At 48.8% G+C, this 18,824-nt stretch overlaps 1 protein-coding gene across 1 annotated transcript in view; it reads left to right on the top strand.

The window, feature by feature from the left end:
- The window catches only part of CDC42BPB (CDC42 binding protein kinase beta), a 135,758-nt gene that overhangs the window by 84,158 nt on the left and 32,776 nt on the right, over positions 1-18,824 (top strand). Inside the window, 14 exon segments of the mRNA XM_017851514.1 lie at positions 1,166-1,332; positions 1,412-1,483; positions 1,486-1,530; positions 3,081-3,214; positions 5,007-5,249; positions 7,101-7,211; positions 8,633-8,877; positions 8,992-9,097; positions 10,491-10,615; positions 11,272-11,377; positions 12,956-13,104; positions 14,455-14,526; positions 14,528-14,547; positions 18,137-18,216. Of these exon segments, the coding sequence (XP_017707003.1) occupies positions 1,166-1,332; positions 1,412-1,483; positions 1,486-1,530; positions 3,081-3,214; positions 5,007-5,249; positions 7,101-7,211; positions 8,633-8,877; positions 8,992-9,097; positions 10,491-10,615; positions 11,272-11,377; positions 12,956-13,104; positions 14,455-14,526; positions 14,528-14,547; positions 18,137-18,216 (1,675 nt within the window).

Here is an 18,824-nt window from a genome sequence, read left to right as displayed (position 1 = left end):
ACTGCAGGTGCCCGCCACCATGCCTGACTAATCTTACTTTAGTAGAGATGGAGTTTCACCATATTGGCCAGGGTGGTCTTGATCTCCTGACCTCGTGATCTGCCCTCCTTGGCCTCCCAAAGTGCCAGGATTACAGGCATGAGCCACCACACCCGGCCAACATCCCCATATTTCTACTCTAGCTTGGAGGAAATCTCTTTTGGTGTGAGAGGCCAGGGTTAAACAGCCCATAAGCCAAAGTGACAGCTGCTGTCTTCCAGTCCACAGGAGGCTTTCTGGGTGGGCATATTGATTTACCAGCCCCCAGTGCAGAGGTTCTTGACCTTTCTGTACATCCCAGCTCACTGAGAGCTTGTTACACTTGCAGGTCCCAGGCCCATGGCTGTAGTTTGGCCAGATAGGCCTAGAGCTCTCCTCTTGACAGACCCCACAGGGCTAGAGCAGCCCAGCACCCTCAGACCACCTGTGGAGAAACACTGACCAGGTCTTCTGTAAAGGGGGCTGGGTGCCTTTATGGGACTCAGCATAGGAGCTCAAAATTTTCCTGACTTCATTGTCATATAAAGAGCTAAGCAGGACTAAGTAATTCCTAAAGCAGCCCAAGAATTAAGCTGTTAAATGAGAGCCATCCTGGACTTCAGCCTGTGCCTCGGATGTGTGCGTCATCGAGTGGTCTGGTCCTTGGTAGGGGGCTTAGCATGCTGGTCAGTGCTAGAATTGGTGGCTTAGCCTGCAGGGGAAGAAGGGTTGAAAGAGCTGTCCTGGATTGCTTGGCCAGTTGGTGGCCAAACCAGGAAGCTCTCAATGGTCCGTGCACACCGCTGACCTCCAGACAAGAGCTGGGGCTGCCCTTTAAGCCTTGCTTTATGCAAAATCCATGCTTTCTGGTTCTGCGTCTATAGTGAAGTGTGAGGGATGATTCAGAAATGCCATTCCCCTCCTTTGCAGAGGCGCTTGCTTTGCCCAGCAGTGGGGAGTGCCCTTGTCAGTGTGTCCTTGACCATCCGGTCACTTATCTAACTTTGGCTCCATAAGCAATAAAGTCTTTTCTTGGGTATTTTTGTTTGCCAATTTAAAAAGACTACGTTTCACCCTAGGAAGTTTGAAAATGCTAATGAAATCGCTGAATTTTCAGTAGATCAAAACCTGTTGCTTGATTTCCCAGCTGTTTTTCTGATCGAGGCTCTCTGAAGAACATAATGCAGTCCAACACATTAACCAAAGATGAGGATGTGCAGCGGGACCTGGAGCACAGCCTGCAGATGGAAGCTTATGAGAGGAGGATTCGGAGGCTGGAACAGGAGAAGCTGGAGCTGAGCAGGAAGCTGCAAGGTGAGGGCGGCGTCGGCTCTGGGGCCGGGAGGGGGCACTGTGGCCAGGCTGCACCTCACGCTGTCTCTCCATCCCTCAGAGTCCACCCAGACCGTGCAGTCCCTCCATGGCTCATCTCGGGCCCTCAGCAATTCAAACCGAGATAAAGAAATCAAAAGCTAAATGAAGAAATCGAACGCTTGAAAAATAAAATAGCAGGTATGTTTAAAAAAGTATGATCTCTTAGTCTCTGTTTTTGGTCATTACTCTCTTAAAAGGGAATTTCAGAGTCCTTTTCATAAGGTGGGAAAGCAGAAAAAAAGCTTAGGCTTTAGCAAGCTTATTTAGAGTTCTGAAATTTTGGTCAGTTCTTTTTTTTTTTAGACGGAGTTTCGCTTTTGTCCCCCAGGCTGGAGTGCAGTGGTGCGATCTCAGCTCACTGCAACCTCCACCTCCTGAGTTCAAGCGATTCTCTTGCCTCAGCCTCCCAAGTAGCTGGAGTTACAGGCATGTGGCACCACGCCCGGCTAATTTTGTGTTTTTAGTAGAGACAGGGTTTCTCCATGTTGGCCAGGCTGGTCTTGAACTCCTGACCTCAGGTGATCCGCCCGCCTTGGCCTCCCAAAGTGCTGGGATTACAGGCATGAGCCACCGTGCCCAGCCCCAGCTGGATTAGTTCTAATGATATTATTTTATAGTCACCAGCTACAATCAATTCCCGATATCTTATCTGGACGTTATCTGGCTATTTTCTGCTTCTCCGTTACAGTTTTCCTCTTTGTGGCTCTCAGACAGTTCCTAGAGCTGCTTTCCTCCTAAAGCTTAATCAGTGACTCGGCCTGCTCCTCGGTGTTGTAGGTGCTAGACCTGCCGTCACCACTTTCTCTTGGTGGTTCCTAGGTTATCAAAGTTCCCTAAAGGCTCCAATCACTTTTGTTTGTTTTGTTTTGTTTTTTGAGACGGAGTCTCGCTCTGTCGCCCAGGCTGGAGTGCAGTGGCGTGATCTCGGCTCACTGCAAGCTCTGCCTCCCGGGTTCACGCCATTCTCCTGCCTCAGCCTCCCAAGTAGCTGGGACTACAGGCGCCCGCCACCACGCCTGGCTAATTTTTTGTGTTTTTAGTAGAGAAGGGGTTTCACTGTGTTAGCCGGGATGGTCTCCATCTCCTGACCTCGTGATCCGCCCACCTCAGTCTCCCAAAGTGCTGGGATTACACGTGTGAGCCACCGCGCCCAGCGTGACTCCAATCCCTTTTAAGCCTTAACCTCACACAGGTTGGCTCTGCAGTTGACCTTCACCTGCAAAGCATACTTCAAATCTCTCACCTCTGCATTTCGTATCAGGAACCCCACTGTCCTGATCCAAACATGGACTTCTTTGATTGAGTCACTTACTAAATAAACCTTTCTTGCACACTGACAAAGGACAAGGGCCGGGCACTGTGCTGGGTGACACAGGTTAAAGGGACTGAGCAGACGGATGTGTGTGCCACCCAAGGGCTCCCAGTCCTCAGGGGAGATTCCTGTCGGATCAAAGTCTAGGGAGCCTGTTCAGCACAGGCGTGCAGGTAGCTCTGCCCATGACACTGTGTGTGTGTGTGTGTGTGTGTGTGTGTGTGTGTGTGTGTGTGTGTGTAAGTAAAAAAAACCTCTGAATGGAAAAGAGTGTTGTGAATTATTAAATAATTTCCTATCAGTAAGTCAGCTAACGTAAAGTTTGCATATAGTCACTGCACATAAAGGAACACAGTTTATTTCCCCTTTTACCCAGATTCAAACAGGCTCGAGCGACAGCTTGAGGACACAGTGGTGCTTCGCCAAGAGCGTGAGGACTCCACGCAGCGACTGCGGGGGCTGGAGAAGCAGCACCGCGTGGTCCGGCAGGAGAAGGAGGAGCTGCACAAGGTAGGTGGCTGGGTTCGGGGTGGGAAAGGCTTACGGGACCTTGCAGAGTTTTGTAAGGTCACGTTCATGCAGATGATGGAAGACCTCTTGGGACTTCTGCCCATGGGCTGTCCCTGCTGCATGCAGGACACCAGGGCCAAGCGTGGCCCTGGGGCCCCTGCCACGCCTGCCTGCTGCACAGCCTCCATGTCGGCTGGCAGAGCTTGGGTCCCAGTGGCAGGTGCCTTCCACCCCCTCACCCACAGCGGGTATCCACCTCACAATCAGCCTTTCCAGTCTCCACTTCAGACCCACAGAGAAAGCAGCACCCTACTGCATTCTACATTGTGCAACTCCTCCTTCCTTGTGCAGCTCCTCCTTCTCCTCCTTCTCATGTCCATAGGGCATGGTGGCCGTGGCAACACATGCTGTGTCTGGAGCCAGGCCCTCCCCTTCTCTCCACCAGGCCTCTGCTCTTAGAGAGGGCCCCTTAGTAATGACAGGGAACTGCAGCAGAATCCCTATGTTAAAATCTGGGTGATTTCACCCCGTAATTCCTTTATAAATTTCATTTTTAGTAATATATGGGAAACTTTTATGCTCAGGTGCCAGCATGTTAGTAACACAATTATATACATGTTTTCTAAAGTACATTCATTGATACATGTTATCCTTGAACCTGTAGTTTGTGATCTGTTCTCTAAAATGTGCCAGGTATCAAACCTAAATTGTTTCTTAAGAGAATCTGTGGTGTCATCCACCTGAGTGACTTGTCAAAGTGCAGTGTGGGGTGTGTGGCACCTCATTGCTTGACAGGGTCATAGTACCTCCCAGCGGGCCCAGAGAGGCCTGGGGAGGCCTCCCGTCCGCATGTGGGCAGCTGCTCTGCCAACTTGCTCAGGGTCTTGTTGCTTCCATCTCAGACCAGCAGGTGCAACAGTGACTGAACTGCCAGATAGTTGACCAGATGGGCTGCAGGGAGGTCAGGGTCATCAGTGTGGTGAGTGCAGAGTAACAGCCAACATCCGCACATCAGTCTCCAGTGAAGGGGCAGGCTGTCCAGCAATTGTTTTTATACAGTTCTTCACTTTGACTTCACCTTCAGCACTTTGTGTCTGTGTGTTCTTTTCTGATTTTGCTTATGTTGAAGTAACGAGATTGAGTGCCCAAATGCTTCATTCAGCTTTGCGGCTCTGCGGGCGGAGGCTGACATTACGGAGCCAGGCGTCCTCCTGTAAGCACGCTGCGCCTGCGTGGTTGTGGGCCTTTTTTTTTTTTTTTGAGATAGAGTCTCGCTCTGTCGCCCAGGCTGGGATGCAGTGGCGCAATCTCGGCTCACTGCAACCTCTGCCTCCCAGGTTCACACCATTCTCCTGCCTCAGCCTCCTGAGTAGCTGGGACTACAGGCGCCCACCACCACACTGTAATTTTTTTGTATTTTTAGTAGAGACAGGGTTTCACCATGTTAGCCAGGATGGGCTCCATCTCCTGACCACAGGTGATCCGCCCACCTTGGCCTCCCAAAGTGCTGGGATTACAGGTGTGAGCCACTGTGCCCAGCCTGTGGGGCCTTTCTTGGTGTGCAGTTGGTGCTCAGCACCTGAGCCCAGGCGGCCTTCCCATTGTCTATGTGGGTGGCGTGAGACAGAGCATAGGTCTTTTTCCAAGCAGGGAATTTCTCAGATCTGTGGCTCTAATCTGTAACCAGCACTGGCTGTCGCTTTTAACTCCTCAATATCGTGGAAGACCAAACCTCCAGCCTTCCAAGCCTTTGTTAGGCAAACATAAAACATCTGTAATTGTTTTTGTTCAGCAACTGGTTGAAGCCTCAGAGCGGTTGAAATCCCAAGCCAAGGAACTCAAAGATGCCCATCAGCAGCGAAAGCTGGCCCTGCAGGAATTCTCGGAGCTGAATGAGCGCATGGCAGAGCTCCGTGCCCAGAAGCAGAAGGTGTCCCGGCAGCTGCGGGACAAGGAGGAAGAGATGGAGGTGGCCACGCAGAAGGTGGACGCCATGCGGCAGGAGATGCGGAGAGCCGAGAAGCTCAGGAAAGAGGTAGCTCTGGGGATGGTTGAGGGATGGCATCTACTGGACTTTTGTGTGACTTTTATAAAACGTCTTTGGAATCTTGGGCTGTATTAGTGTAAAAGGGGTTGGAAATTTTCTGTGGAGCCAAGTAAGTTGATGGGCTGAGCATTTATGTTGTTCTCGTCCCTCAATACCGGTGAAATCACAATAAGGTCTTGTGGTGCTGATTTTCTTTAATTCTCTTTTAAGTGAATAGAGGGCGTTTATACTGTGCTGTGATGCGGCCTGGCTTATGTGAATAAGTCCACACAGGGCAGGTGGCAGTAGAAAGGCAGATCACGGGCGGGTGCGGGGCTCACGCCTGGAATCCTAGCTCTGTGGGAGGCGCCGAGATGGCTGGATCCTTGAGTTTAGGAGTTGGAGACCAGCCTGAGCAACGTGGCAAAACCCCATCTCTACCAAAAAAACAAAAAAATCAGCTGGTCGTGGTGGCGGTCACCTGTAATCCCAGCTACTCGGAAGGCTGAGGCAGGAGAATCACTTGAGCCCAGGAGGTGGAGGCTACAGGGATCCGAGATTGTGCCACTGCACTCCAGCCTGGGCGACAGAGTGAGGCTCCCCTCTCAAAAAAAAAAAAATACATGTATATATGAAAGTCAAATCACAACAAAGCACACTTGAGGCCGCCTGCTGAGGTGAGCGCCTCTGAAGTGTCTTGATGCAGCACTCGTCCACACTGTTGGAATGATTGCAACCCCAGAGAGCTTTCTTATGTAGGCTACAGCTCTCAACATGCACCATGGCAGAAATTAAAACAGAATTTTGTTAATACAATGAAAACCCATTTCATGTTAACATATGTAACATGTTTAATGAAAAGTAACTATTTCTTTAAAAATTTGGCGAGAAGAATGGCATTTTTTACATTTTGTTAGCTTTTCTTTAATATCTGGCTGAATGGAAAACAGTTGAGTTCTCATGGCTGTTTCTTCAGTCTGTTTTGCTGCGCTGTTCGGGATAAAGTACATGAAGAAATCCTGGCTCCCACACATAGCTAATTAGGGGAAGGGCCCTGCACACCCCTGACAGCGTCTCAGGACCCCGGGGTTTCAGCCCCTGCTGCCCTAGGTATTCCAAGTGTTCTGCGTGACATATTTTAAGCAATGCTCAGTTTAGAACTCTATTAAGATTTCCTTGATAAATCCCATGAATGAGAAGGCCTGGAAGCACATGCTCCTGCTCCTTTCAAGTTCAGAGTTCTTTGTTCTTTAGCCACAGAGGAGCTATTTGTTTTCTTCTTAGACAGTCTATTTTGCAACCCAAATATATTTGTAGTTATAGGCAGTTAAAACTGAAGTTAGTGATACCCCTAATGAGGAATTAGCATTCCACCTACGGGGAAAGTGATAACAGTGCCTGGGATTTGCCCTCGAGTGGTTTGGGCACAGGCAGAGATGAAGCGGGCTTGGCTCCAGAGCTCACTGTCGAAGCTGGGTGCGGCACGCGGGTTTGCTGTTCTGCTCGCTCTTGTGCGTGTTTGAAATGGCCCATTTAATTAATGAATTCAAGTTCTACAGATATCAAAAGTACTTGTTTTCACAAATCAGTGAAATTTAAATTTCAAGAGATTTATCCTTCTTGAAATTTAAAAGTATCATTTTAAGCTAGAGTTGAACCTTGTTTTATTACTAACCAACCATCCCAGTTGAACCCTGAAGTGTATTCCTCAAACTTCCATTTGTGGTAAGATTTGATGAAGGGCAAACACACGCAAAACTCCTTTGAGGTCTTGTTCTTGTAGAGGTCCCATGGGTGCTGCTGTAACTGGTGAAGTGGAGCTCGCTTTGTGTTAATAGAAACCGGATCTTCCTCTTGTAGCTGGAAGCTCAGCTTGATGATGCCGTTGCTGAGGCCTCCAAGGAGCGCAAGCTTCGTGAGCACAGTGAGAACTTCTGCAAGCAAATGGAAAGCGAGCTGGAGGCCCTCAAGGTAGTGCTGGGCGGGGGTCTCTGCCCTTAACCGAGAGGAACGCTCATCTTTGCTGATGCCACCACGTGGAAGTCACCTTGTGTAATGTGTGGTCCAGGCTGAGTGTCACTGAGGCTGTTGAGGGAAGACCCGCGTGTGGAGAGGTGGGGGGTGTGACCCCTGCCTTTGTGACTGCTTTTATTTTTAAAGGCCAAGTTCATGTTTTTCCTTCCTTATATAAAAGTTTAAGGCAGTTCACTATAAGTCCTAGGAAACTAATATCTAATCGGCTCATTTCCTGCTCCAGCCCCGTCAGTTCATAGCCTTCTTCACGTCGTGGTATTCTCAATTCAGTGCAGTTGAGTTTTGGAAAAGCTCCTTAAAGCGTGTAACCTGCTGCTGACTGGGGAAGAAACAGTCTGGCCATGAGTCAGGGCCTGCTGGTGGGGCTGGAGGGTGGCCGGGAGGCCGCAGAGGGCGGGAGTGGGGAAGGCTGCAGCGGCCGAGTGGGCGAGGGACTGGGGGCGGATCTCCTTGGCAGTATAGCGTGACCTGGGTCTCCTCATGTGTGGGCTGCGTGTGATGGGTCTGCCCTCTCCCTTCACCTCGGTGATCTGGTAGCTCTTCCTCTGGGACGTGGGCCTGAGATGCTGTTCCTCTCTGGCAGCGTGGCTTGGCTGGACCTCAGCGTGTGGTGCCCGAGGCTCTTGCTCCTTTCTCAGCCCTCGAGTCTCCTCTCTGCACAGCAGCCAGAGTGAGCTTGGCAGACCAAAGCCGGATCACATTCCTGTGCGGTCAGGGCCTCCGTGGCTCCACAGCTGTCCAGCAGCCACCCTCCTGCCTGCTCCAGCCCAGCATTGCCTGTCCCACCCCTCCTGTCCCCGCCACTCCAGACACACTGGCCTCTCTGCGTGCTGCAAGCACTGCCAGCACGTCCCACCTCACTCCGGCCTGTGCCCTTGTTCTTTGCCCCTAGCCTGACACCTCACTTAATAGGCCAGCACCTTACAGATGCCGCCCCAGCCATGCCGGCACGCCTTCCGCTTCCTACAACCCAGCTGGGGTGCGCAGCCCCTCCGCCCGTTTACTGGTTTGCTGTCAGTTCCGGCCAACCGCATGAGAGCAGAGACCTCAGTGTCACCCCAGTCACAAGGAGGGGGCCTAGCAGAGTCAGTCCTCGGAAGAATGCTGCAGGCATGAATGAACAGGGTGTGGGGCAGAGCTTCAGGGTCCCAGGCAGACCTGGGCACATCCCCTGCAAGGCTGTCTCCTGCTGTGACTCCCTAGAATCTGGATCACGTTAGCCAGGTCAGCTACATCATCTGGTGTAGTCCAGGCGTACACGGTCCTTGGGAAGGTGTCTGCACTTGCTGGGGATGAAAGGACAGTGTGACCCTTGAGGACACAGAGGTTCGTCAACGTATGTTAACCTTTGTCTTCAGATGAAGCAAGGAGGCCGGGGAGCAGGTGCCACTTTAGAGCACCAACAAGAGATTTCCAAAATCAAATCTGAGCTGGAGAAGAAAGTCTTGTTTTATGAAGAGGAGTTGGTCAGACGTGAGGCCTCCCATGTGCTCGAAGTGAAAAATGTGAAGAAGGAGGTGCATGATTCAGAAAGCCACCAGCTGGCCCTGCAGAAAGAAATCTTGATGTTAAAAGATAAGCTAGAAAAGTCAAGGCGAGAACGGTAGGTTTTCGCGAGCTGCTCAGTTCGGAGCATGAAAGCTGATGCCTACACCATAGATGATGAACAGTAGCGAAGTCACGAGCTTTTAACACTGCTTCTCGCTCACCTTGGCAGGCATAACGAGATGGAGGAGGCAGTAGGTACGATAAAAGATAAATACGAACGAGAAAGAGCAATGCTATTTGATGAGAACAAGAAGCTAACTGCTGAAAATGAAAAGGTAATTAATTCAAAGTACCTGAGTTAGCACTTTGTATGGAAGTTGTAATTTAAAAAAAATTTTTTTATTTTTAATTTGTGTGGGTATGTACGTAGTGGGTATATATATTTATGGGGGAATAGAATGTCGTCATTCTTGAGTCTTGGAAGTTGGGTATCTTTTTTTTTTTTTTTGAGACAGAGTCTCATTCTGTTGCCCCAGGCTAGAGTACAGTGGTGCGATCTCGGCTCACTGCAAGCTCCGCCTCCCGGGTTCACGCCATTCTCCTGCCTCAGTCTCCCAAGTAGCTGGGACTAGCGCCCGCCACCACGCCCAGCGAATTTTTTGTTTTTTGTTTTTTGTTTTGAGACGGAGTCTCGCTCTGTCACTCAGGCTAGAGTGCAATGGCACGATCTCTGCTCACTGCAAGCTCCGCCTCCCAGGTTCACGCCATTCTCCTGCCTCAGCCTCCCGTGTAGCTGGGACTACAGGCGCCCGCCACCACACCCAGCTAGTTTTTGTATTTTTAGTAGAGACAGGGTGTCACCGTCTTAGCCAGGATGGTCTCGATCTCCTGACCTCGTGATTCACCAGCTTCGGCCTCCCAAAGTGCTGGGATTACAGGTGTGAGCCACCGTGCCCAGCCTTATTTTTTGTATTTTTAGTAGAGACGGGGTTTCACCATGTTAGTCAGGATGGTCTCGATCTCCTGACCTCGTGATCCACCGGCTTCGGCCTCCCTACGTGCTGGGATTACAGGCGTGAGCCACCGCACCGGCCAAAGTTTGGTATGTTTTTACAGTGCAGTCATGTGCCATATAACGATGCTTTTTCCATCAGTGACAGACCGTGTGTACAACAGACATCCCATACGATTGTAAACTGTCCTTTACCTCTTCTGTGTTGAGATACACAGATACTTAGCATTGTGTTACAGCCGCCAGCAGCGTCCCGCACAGCAACATGGTATGCAGGCTTGTGGCCTGGAATTGACAGGCTGTGCCACAGGGCCTGGTGTGCAGCAGTCACACCATCTAGGCTTGTGTGAGTGCATTCATGCTGCGTGCACAAGGACGTGTTTCTCAGACCATGTTCTTGCTATTTCACCACACGTGACTGTTTTGATTTTTGAATGAAGTAATGGGTTTGGTCTTTTCAACAGGATATTTGTATTCAGCGAAAAGGTGCCAATTGCCTGAAGTCACTAGCTCCATCGGTTTAGGTTTAGATTTGAGTTGAAATGTGACTTAAGCTAGACACAATGAAAAAATCTGTATCATGAACTTAGTTTAGAAAAATCTCATGACGATTAAAGAAAACTTTCAAAGTCTTCAAAGGAACTTCCAGTGTTAATGCCAGCATACTTAAAGGATGCCCGATTAACAAGTTCTGTGGTGAAATTGTTTCATTTCAGCTCTGTTCCTTTGTGGATAAACTCACAGCTCAAAATAGACAGCTGGAGGATGAGCTGCAGGATCTGGCAGCCAAGAAGGAGTCAGTGGCCCACTGGGAAGCTCAGATTGCGGAAATCATTCAGTGGTACGTGCACGGCCCCATTAGCGGCCGTAAAGCGACTCCCTGCTCAGTCCATGACGCCTGTCCCGCCTCTGCTGCCTGATCCTGTGCTCCATGCCAGGTCGTGCCTCTCAGGCTGGGATGCAGGTCTCATTGCTGTTCCCCAGAACTTCTCATGTCTGGGGCAGTGGTTCTGTTGGACTGGAGGTGGAGACACGCCCCCACCAACCCACTGAAGGACTTGGGGCAAGCCGTTCACACCCCTCGCGTTCTCAGAGAATCGGGAGGCAGAGCCCTCCTGAAGTGGCTGCAGAAGCAGCAGGGAGACTTGGAGCGAGCTGGGACCTGGCCCTCCGCTCCTAAGGTGTGAAGCTGTAATTTTTAAAAGAGTTTTATTTTAATTTTGTGGGTGCGTGGTAGGTGTATATATTTATGGGGTAATACAATTTTTTCATTCTTAAGTCTTGGAAGTTTGGTGTCTTTTTAAACTGCAGTCGTGCCATGTAACGATGCTTCCATCAATGTGATCCCACGTATACAGTGGGTACACTGGGCACTCTGGCTGACGTGACGCTGTGTCACTGTGTCCCGAGGAAGGCGGGAATGTCCCCTTCTTGTTTGGCTTCTCGCTGATAGCTATGCTTCGTGAGACAGAACATCTGTTCTGTTCCCTCCTCCAGGGTCAGCGACGAGAAAGATGCCCGGGGTTACCTTCAAGCTCTTGCTTCCAAGATGACCGAAGAGCTCGAGGCTTTGAGGAGTTCTAGTCTGGGGTCAAGAACACTGGTAGGTTTTGTGTAATACCTGCATTTCTATTCCTGAATAATCTGTTAGTGGTTTTAAGTGTGAATGTGACATTTACATACTATTTAGGGATTCACAGTGATACAAGAGACTTCTGTGTAACCAGTTCCCCAGTTTAAGGAATGCCAACATTTGCCAGCTTTCAGATCGTCATGGCTTCTCTCAATGGCATTCATTCGTTTAGCAGATAATTATTGAGCACTGAGCTCTGTGCTATCAAATTAAAACTGGATTCTGCCCTCAGAGAGCTTTGTTTTATTAATTTTATTGGTTCATTTAGTGATCTGTGTATTATTCTTTTCCCCCCGAGATGGCGTCTCGCTCTATCGCCCAGACTGGAGTGCAGTGGCGTGATCTCGGCTCACTGCAGCCTCCACCTCCTGGGTTCAAGTGATTCTCCTGCCTCAGCCCCCCAGGTAGCTGGGATTACAGGTGTGCACCGCTACACCCGGCTAATTTTTGTATTTTACTAGAGATAGGGTTTCACCATGTTAGCCAGGCTGGTCTCAAACTCCTGACCTTAGGTGATCTGCCCGCTTCAGCCTCCCAAAGTGCTGGGATTACAGGTGTGAGCCACCACGCCTGGCCTTCCTCTGTCCATTTTCTTCTCTTTACCGTTGTAGATGGAAAATGAAGAATTCTCAGTTGTGTTCCATGAAGGTTTTGGTTTAAAAAAAGAAAATCAGCAAGATGGCATCTCTAGACTTCTTTCATACCTCCTGAAAGTTGATATCATACATTGGGCAACTCAGTAAGAAAACAGAAAGGTGATGTTAGTGAACTGGCATATTCCACTGTTGCTTCATCCTAGGTCACTCTGTCATTCTTCCCTTATTATTTTAGTCTTTTTTTTTTTTTAATCACAGGTAGGAATGAGTAATGACATAATTCCCAGGATGGTGAAATCGCAAAATGTTTCAAATTATGAGAAAAAGATAACCGAACCTATAATGTACCTTAGGTTTGTAAAAGGTTTAGGGTTCAGTGGACCCATATACAAATTGCACTACAGAGGCTGGGTGCAGCGGCTCATGCCTGTAATCCCAGCACTTTGGGAGGCCAAGGAGGGTGGATCACGAGGTCAGGAGTTCAAGACTAGCCTGGCCAACATGGTGAAGCCCTGTCTCTACTAAAAATACAAAAATTAGCCACGCATGGTGGCGGGTGCCTGTAATCCCAGCTACTGGGGAGGCTGAGACAGGAAAACCGCTTGAATCTGGGAGGCCGAGGTTGCGGTGAGCCGAGATCATGCCATTGCACTCCAGCCTGGGCAACAAGAGCAAAACTCCATCTAAAAAAAAAAGAGAGAGAGATTGTACTACAGAATCACTTTTATTCTTCTCAAAGGTAAAGTAAATGTTCTTTTTTAGAAGATTTCTAAGGAAGAGTAAAAGTCATAAAATATCAAAACAAACTCCCGAGGCACCTCAATAATTTAGAGTTAATACCTAAGTGAGACAGTAATGGCTTAAGGTTAGACAAAGATAACTTATTTGTTAACATTAGTTTAACAAGTAGATAACTGAAAGTGCATTTTTAATGCCATAACCGTGTCACAAGGATCCACTGTGGAAGGTGCGCCGCAGCCAGAAGCTGGACATGTCCGCGCGGCTGGAGCTGCAGTCGGCCCTTGAGGCGGAGATCCGGGCCAAGCAGCTTGTCCAGGAGGAGCTGAGGAAGGTCAAGGATGCCAACCTCACCTTGGAAAGGTACTTGGTGCTGGGGTCTAACTCCGAGTAGGAGCAGGGGCTGTGTGGCCTTCAGCCAGCCCTGAGCCTTGTGGGCTCTGATGCTCCTCGCTTGGAAAATCGGGGCCACGGTGTTTACTGGCAGCTTAGGAGGCAGCGAGTCGGGTTTACCTGCAGGAGCCCTGAATAGCAGGCCGTTCTGACACTGAGGAGGTGGCCACAAGGGTGCAGGGCCTCACCTGCCACGGGGGTGTGCAGTGCAGTGCAAGCCGTGTTTTGACAGCAGCAGGTGCTTGTGCCCCCACACTGGGTAGTGAGACTCACACCACTGTCTGACAGGAGCCCCTCTCACTGCTTAGTCACCTCCATGCCACTCCATTCACTAACTCAGGATTGTTCCTTTCAAGCTAACACAAATATTTTAAAACAGAGGTTGAAGATGGCATTCTCACTTGAAATTTTTCTCTAACTCCAAGCAGTAATGAGAATGCCATTTTCACACAGCAGTAAATTCAGTCAGTATTAGCTGAGAGTCTCTTTGCCGATCCTGTTTTACAAGGATACGATAATGAACATCAGTTTCATAAAAACCAGGCCAGCTCTGCTGTGCCATGAGGCAGACGAGGACCTAGAAGGGACAGTGTCTTTAACAGCATTACTAAGTCCCAAATCCTGTTAGTTTGGGGCTAAAAGAATTAATGGTAATAGGTTTCAGTTAAATTGACTTCCTTTGTACCAGGAACTGCTGTAAGACTGTTCTGTTAAATCCTGTGACCTTCCCACAGCCCAGCAGGGTAGGCACTCTTGTTACTCCTGCTTACACACTCTGCAGGTGATTTGCCCACTGTCACCCCACTTATAAGTGGAACGCCCCCCCACCGCCCCCCCACAAACTGCATCCCTCCTGGTCAGCTGTTCCCCGTGGCAGCCTTTCTCTGTCTCCTCCACGAAGTTGCTGGAATTGCAAGGCTGCCGGTACGGGTGGTGCTGGTGCTTCTTGATGCAGCCACCATCTTGCCAGTTATGGGAAAGATATTGACGGGGCTGATGGCTGAGCGGCCTGGGCCCTGTGTCCCTGGAGAACAGAGGACTCGCCTGGGAAGGAGATTAGGAAGGTCAAAGCTCCTTTAGACCATCATGAGACATACCTTCCTAAGCCATGACTTTTTAAATTCCTGTTTGAATGTTTATATTTGAAATATTCATACTGTTTGTAGTGTTTGCAGCAGAAAGGCCCAGCATGAGCTGCCGTGATCTGAACAGTCCCCGGTGCTGGGGAGAAACCCTGGCCCTCTCATTCTGACCTGCCCCATACCGCCTCATAGACAACCTCTTCTCAGTGCACTTAAAGCCATTTATTTTTTATTTTAGCAAACTAAAGGACTCTGAAGCCAAAAACAGAGAATTATTGGAAGAAATGGAAATTTTGAAGAAAAGATGGAAGAAAATTCAGAGCAGATACTGGTAAATTAACATCAGGCAGTTCTGCATTATTTGAATATAAATATTTTTCAAATGAGTGATTTTATTTTCTTTTCGACTTAATAGTTACTTTAGTTACATAAAGTACCTACAGAATTCCAAAATCAACATTTTCAAACAGCATCTTCAAAGATATTTTCCCCAAAGCTAGCCATTGTTTTTGGTGTAGCCTTCCTTTTTTTTTTTTTTTTGGAACAGTCTCGCTCTGTCACCCAGGCTGGAGTGCAGTGGCGTGATCTCGGCTCACTGCAACCTCTGCATTCTGGGTTCAAGCACTTCTCCCGCCTCAGCCTCCCAAGTAGCTGGCATTACAGGCACATGCCACCACCATCCCTGGCTAATTTTTGTGTTTTTAGTAGAGGTGGGATTGTGCCATGTTGGCCAAGCTGGTCTGGTCTGCAGCTCCTGACCTCAGGCAATCCACCCACCTCAGCCTCCCAAAGTGTTGGGATTACAGGTGTGAGCCACCGTGCCCAGCCTGTCCTTCCTTTCATCTTGAAAACATATGGCAAATACACACAAATCTAGGCACACATTTGCATCCCCTGATTACATAAAAGGCATCATTTTGTGCTGGGGGAGCCACCCTGGCCCCCTCTGCAGCTACACTGTGCACTGCCGTGAGCTGGCCAGCCGCTGGGATGGGTGATTCCCTGGCATTTGCTGCCGTAGAAAGTACTGCCAGGAGGGGCTGAATGGACAGAACATTTCCTATTTTTGTCGTTGTATTTTGGGATAGAGTTCTAGAAGTGGGATTGCCAGGGCAAAGGGCAAACATGCCTGTACACTTGCGCTACGTGCTGACGGACAGGCCTCCAGAGGCTGTGCACTGACACTCCTCCTCCTCTGCATGAGGGGTTTCTGCCCCACAGCCTACCCACAAAGTAGGATTTCGGACTTTCAGATTTTTGCTGCTCTGAATAGGTGAGAAATAGCATCTCCGTAGAGGTTTAACTTGCATGTTTCTCATAAGTAAGATGGAGCATCTTTTTGTGTGTTTGAGGGACTTTTGTATTTTGTGCATTATATATTTTTATTGTTTGCCCACTTTTAAAATTCAGGTTGTTAGTCTGGTGGATTTCTAAAAGCCTTTTGCGTTATGGGGATTAGTCCTTTTGTTTGTGATGTAAGTTGCAAGTATTTTCCTTGTTTCTCTTTGTCTTTGCTTATTCATTGATTGATTTTTTTGCCAAATAAAAGTGGTTTTGCAGCCGGGGACGGTGGCTCATGCCTGTAATCCCACCACTTTGGGAGGCCGAGGTAGGTGGATCACTTGAGGTCTGGAGGTCGAGACCAGCCTGGCCAACATGGAGAAACCCCATCTCTTCTAAAGATACAAAATTAGCTGGGCGTGGTGGCGTGTGCCTGTAATCCCAGCTACTCAGGAGGCTGAGGCAGGAGAATTGTTTCAATTTGAACCCGAACCTGGGACGCAGAGGTTGCGGTGAGCCACGATTGCGCCATTGCACTCCAGCCTGAGCAACAAGAGCAAAACGCTATCTTAAAAAAAAAAAAAAGTGGTTTTGCCATCTCTACTAAAAATACAAAAATTGGCTGGGCATGGTGGTGCATGCCTATAGTCTCAGCTACTCAGGAGGCTGAGGCAGGAGAATCACTTGAACCTGGGAAACAGAGGTTGCAGTGAGGTGAGATCTTGCCACTGCACTCCAGCCTGGGCGACAGAGCCGGATTCCGTCTCTCAAGGAAAAGAAAAAAAAGGTGGTTTTCAAAATTTTTTGTGTGTCAAGTTTTCAGTCTTTTTCCTTTTTTGAGTCATAAATAGGAAAATACAGCTAACTCCCAGTTGTTGGAGGGATTTTCTCATGCTTCTCATACTTGCGTGGCTTCATGACTGATTGATTGATTCAGGGTCTCGCTTTGTTGCCCAGGCTGGAGTGCAGTAGCACGATCAGGGCTCACTGCAGCCTCAACTTTCTGGCCTCAAGTGATCCTCCCACCTCAGCCCCCTGAGTAGCTGGGACTACACAGTATTTCACAGGCTGGTCTTGAACTCCTGGACTCAAGCAATCTGCCTGCCTTGCCTCCCAAAGTGCTAGGATTACAGACATGATCCACCGTGCCCAGCCTCATTTTTGTAATTAGAATACTGATCCATTTGAAATGTGCTCTGACATACAGTTTGAGGAGTATATCCAGTTTTGTCTTTTGCTAATGGCTAGCTCGTTGTCCAGTAGCAGTTATTAATACCAGCTATTTTTCCTGCTGATTTTATGTACGCCTGTTGTCATGTACAGGATCACCATGGGTACTTGGGTCTGTTTCTGGATTTTCTCCCCTGTTCCATTGTTCATGGGCAAGAACCATGTGATTCTTGTTTTTTGATTTGTGTTTTTGTGTGTGTGTGACAGGGTCTCACTCTGTCACCCAGGCTGGAGTGCAGGGGCACGTGCAACCTCAGTCTCCCCAGCTCAGGTGATCCTCCTGTCTCGGTCTCCCAAGTAGCTGGGACCACAGGCACATGCCACCATGCCCAGCTAATTTTACTTTTTGTGTGTGTGGAGTTGGGATCTCTCTGTGTTGCCGAGGCTGGTCTCAAACTCATGGCCTCAAGCAGTCCTCTGGCCTTGGCCTCCCAAAGTGCTGGGATGACAGGTGTGAGCCACTGCGCCCGGCCATGATTCTTATCGTAGAGGCCTTAGTGAATCTGCTTTAATACCTGATAGATCTACTCCTCCTCCACCTACCCCCAGCCCAGCCACCCCTGTGGTTTTGGGGTTTTTTTGGTTGTTGTTTTTTTTTTTTCCAGATGGAGTCTCGCTCTGTTGCCCAGGCTGGAGTGCCGTGGCGTGATCTCAGCTCACTGCAACCTCCGCCTCCCGGGCTCACGCCATTCTTCTGCCTCAGCCTCCCGAGTAGCTGGGACTACAGGCGCCCGCCACCACGCCCGGCTAGTTTTTTTTTTTTTTTTTTTTTTTTTTTTTTTTTGTATTTTTAGTAGAGGTGGGGTTTCACCGTGTTAGCCAGGATGGTCTCAATCTCCTGACCTCATGATCCACCCACCTTGGCCTCACAAAGTGCTGAGATTACAGGCGTGAGCCACCACACCTGGCCTTTTTTTTTTTTTGAGATAAGAGTCTTGCTCTGTCATCCAGGCTGGAGTACAGTGGTGTGATCTTGGCTCACCACAACCTTCACCTCCTGGGCTCAAGAGATTCTCCTGCCTCAGCCTCCCAAGTAGATGGGATTTCAGGCACATGCCACCATGTGCAGCTAATTTTTGTATTTTAAGCAGAGATAGGGTTTCACCATGTTGGCCAGGCTGGTCTTTAACTCCTGACCTCAGGTGATCTGCCCACCTCAGCCTCCCAAAGTGTTGGGATTACAGGCGTGAGCCACCGCATCCGGTCCCTTGGTTACTTTTTCAAGTGAACTTTTTGATTATTGTTCATCTCTGGAGGAACGCCTGGTGTTTTTTTCAACTGGGATCATGTCAGATGTATCAGTTACTTAAGGAGAATTGACATCTTGAAGACATTGAGTCTTTCTGTCTGAAAATAATATGTAGACTTTAGTTTTTTTTACCTTGACTGTTCTTTTTTTCTTTTTACAGGGCTCAAACTTCCAGATTTTCAGGATTCCATTTTTGAGTATTTCAACACTGCACCCCTTGCACATGACCTGACATTTAGAGTAAGTCATTGTTTTTTTTAAGTGACAGATGAGTTTATGATGAGTTATAAATAGTGTAATACATGATTTTACCACTCATGGGGCCACAAACATACCAGTAAATATACATTCAGTATTTATCTCAGAGTTGTGCTAACTATGTACTTGATCCACATGTAATCAACCCACATTAAATGCATAAGGTGAGAGACATTTAGGGTATTTGAGTTGCTCCCAGAGAAGCTTTCTCAACTCAAGTAGAAATGAGATTAAGAAAGTGCTCAGCATCTTCAGGGAGAAATCTACACTGGCCTCAGCTGTGTAGTGAGTATTTCTTTTTTTCTTTTCTTTTCTTTTTTTTTTTTTTTTTTTTGAGACAGAGTCTTGCTCTGTCACCCAGGCTGGAGTGCAGTAGCATGATCTTGGCTCACTGTAACTTCTACCTCCTGGGTTCAAGCGATTCTCCTGCCTCAGCCTCCCGAGTAGCTGGGATTACAGGCACCCGCCACCATGCCCGGCTAATTTTTGTATTTTTAGTAGAGACAGGGTTTCACCATATTGGCCAGGCTGGTCTCGAACTCCTGACCTTGTGATCTGCGCCCGCCCCCCGGCCCCCCCCCCCCGCCCCC

The sequence above is a fragment of the Rhinopithecus bieti genome, unplaced genomic scaffold (assembly GCF_001698545.2).
Source record: "Rhinopithecus bieti isolate Rb0 unplaced genomic scaffold, ASM169854v2 scaffold_34310, whole genome shotgun sequence".
Classification (NCBI taxonomy): domain Eukaryota; kingdom Metazoa; phylum Chordata; class Mammalia; order Primates; family Cercopithecidae; genus Rhinopithecus; species Rhinopithecus bieti.
The sequence above is the reverse complement of the archived record's forward strand: the minus strand, read 5'-3'. Positions and strand labels throughout refer to the sequence as shown.